At 43.8% G+C, this 2,078-nt stretch overlaps 1 protein-coding gene across 1 annotated transcript in view; it reads right to left on the bottom strand.

Annotated features, from left to right (window-relative positions):
- LOC116686166 (adipocyte enhancer-binding protein 1-like) overlaps window positions 1-2,078 on the bottom strand; it is a 25,835-nt gene that overhangs the window by 8,182 nt on the left and 15,575 nt on the right. The window contains exons 10-12 of the mRNA XM_032511134.1: window positions 1,576-1,715; window positions 272-356; window positions 40-184 (exon numbers count right to left, since the gene is read on the bottom strand). Of these exons, the coding sequence (XP_032367025.1) occupies window positions 40-184; window positions 272-356; window positions 1,576-1,715 (370 nt within the window). The remainder of the gene's footprint in view (window positions 1-39; window positions 185-271; window positions 357-1,575; window positions 1,716-2,078) is intronic.

Below are 2,078 nucleotides of genomic sequence, written 5' to 3'. Positions count from 1 at the left end.
TTAAATGTGCTATAGAAATAAAAATTGACGTTGACTGACTGGGGAGCTGACAGGCCAGGATCTCGGCTCGAAGACACAAGCTGCCGTTCCAGCTCTGCGGCAGGATGCGGATGTAGCGCGCCACCACGGGGGGGCTGAACTGACCCAGCACCGGCGTGTCCTTGTCCACGTTCCCGTAGAACAACTGCAGGAGAAGATCCAAATCAATAGTTATGAATTATGACCTATCTATCGTAAGATATGAGCTATGTATTGTTTGATTTCCACGCACCCATTCAGCGTAGCCGTCCTGCAGCGTTGTCCAGTCCCGACTGTCGTTGCTGAACGCCACGAAGTAGGACGACACAAAGTCCTCCCTGGGGGGAAAAACTCCATATTTCATCTGTATGGAAGCTCCGGTATGTCAAGAATGTGACTTTTGTTTTTAAAGTTTGTTGTATTTAAGATGATTTCTCGGGTCATTTTGGCCTTTAACCCTTAAACCCTCTGATGTCTAAGGGTATTTTTAAGCTATCTTCTGAAATTCTCCTTTTAAGGGTATTTGCATATGACTGTGTTTCATATCATATTGTTCAGAAGAAACTCCGCTTTCTGTATAACGATGCGCAAAAATCATTTCAGAGCTATGTGTAAAGAGATCATTTGGCGCTAAAGCGGAAATATTATCTCAAGTCTCTTGTGAAAACATGCAGTACCTACGCTCAATTGTATTGGTGCTTGAAATGAGTCTACAAAAGTCTTGGGTTCTCAAAAGTTGCGTAATATACACGGGCGTCACTCGGAGGGTTGACATCGTGAATTTAAAAAAGCTTGATCTCTGAAAAAAAGCCACAGCAATGTTGAAAGTACGACAAAAACATGAACCCTCATGTTGTCCTTGGGTCAAATTTGACCCGTTATCAGTTAATTTCTTCTTTTTTTTTAATCCAAAAAAAAATGGGCCCACGCAAAAAGCGTTGAAAATGTCAACATCAAAACATCAAAAAAGCACCCACAACATTGAAAAAGTAACAAAAATGTTGGAAAAAGTGATAATAATGTTGAAAAAAAGTGACCAAAACGGGTTTCTTTGAATAAATCCCCCATCCCCCCATAAATAAGGCCTATGGTAATACAGTGTTGGGAGTAACTACAGTAAATTACAGTAGTGTATTCCTTTTTGCTGTAATGCAGTAACATAAGGCATAATATTACCGAAATGTAATTAGTAATTAATTACATTTCGGTAATATTATACTCATTAATACTTGAGCTAACCCGGCCATTCAAAACGACTAGTTGAGACCAGTTCTCTTGACATGTTGTCGTATTTCCTGCCACCGCTAGGGGTTTAATTCATAAAACGGGTCGTTTATGGGCTGTTTATAAGGGTAGGAATCCACAACATGTATCGTAGTTTGGAGTACTCGTTAAGCAGCATTGCACGGCATCGCATAATTTAGACTTCATGTAATGTCAGTCCCAACATTGCCTTTGTTTTCTGTCAGAAATGAGCGTCTATTGCTCCATGAACGAGCGCTGAATCGCAGCGAACGCAGCCCTGCGTGCGTCTCATGAAGTGAAGCTCAGACTCACAGCTGCTCGGAGTTTCTTCCCTGAGTGATGACCCCCGTGAACTCCACCTCCCGGCGCGCATCCACCTCGAACCAGTGGTTCTTCTCCTCTGGCTCGGCGCACCACGCTCCTCCGTACAGGTCGTCCTCGTCCTTGGAGCCCTGCACACGAGCCACAAGACCCCCATGACCCCCCTCAGATTATACTCATCCAGACCGGGACACAGAGGACTGGTTTCACAGCAGACGCCCCCGTGTTAGGGAGGAGATCATTGCACATGTGTGAAGAAGATTTGGGAACTTTCAGGGGGAGACTTAAATGAACACTCGAATGAGGAGAGCATTAAGCAGGAAGTACAGATTAACCACCAGATGTTATTTAAATCATTTGTTTTTCAGTGCCGTCCCAAATCTCTGAAGTCCCTGTCTTCTTCCTGAAGGTGAACTCATTCTCTCTCTCTCTCTCTCTGAAAGTATCAGATGCTAATGCCTAGTCCAACCACTCTCTCTCTCTCTCTCTCTCTC

The sequence above is a fragment of the Etheostoma spectabile genome, unplaced genomic scaffold (assembly GCF_008692095.1).
Source record: "Etheostoma spectabile isolate EspeVRDwgs_2016 unplaced genomic scaffold, UIUC_Espe_1.0 scaffold325, whole genome shotgun sequence".
Lineage (NCBI taxonomy): Eukaryota > Metazoa > Chordata > Actinopteri > Perciformes > Percidae > Etheostoma > Etheostoma spectabile.
This window is presented reverse-complemented; position numbering and strand designations above follow the sequence as displayed.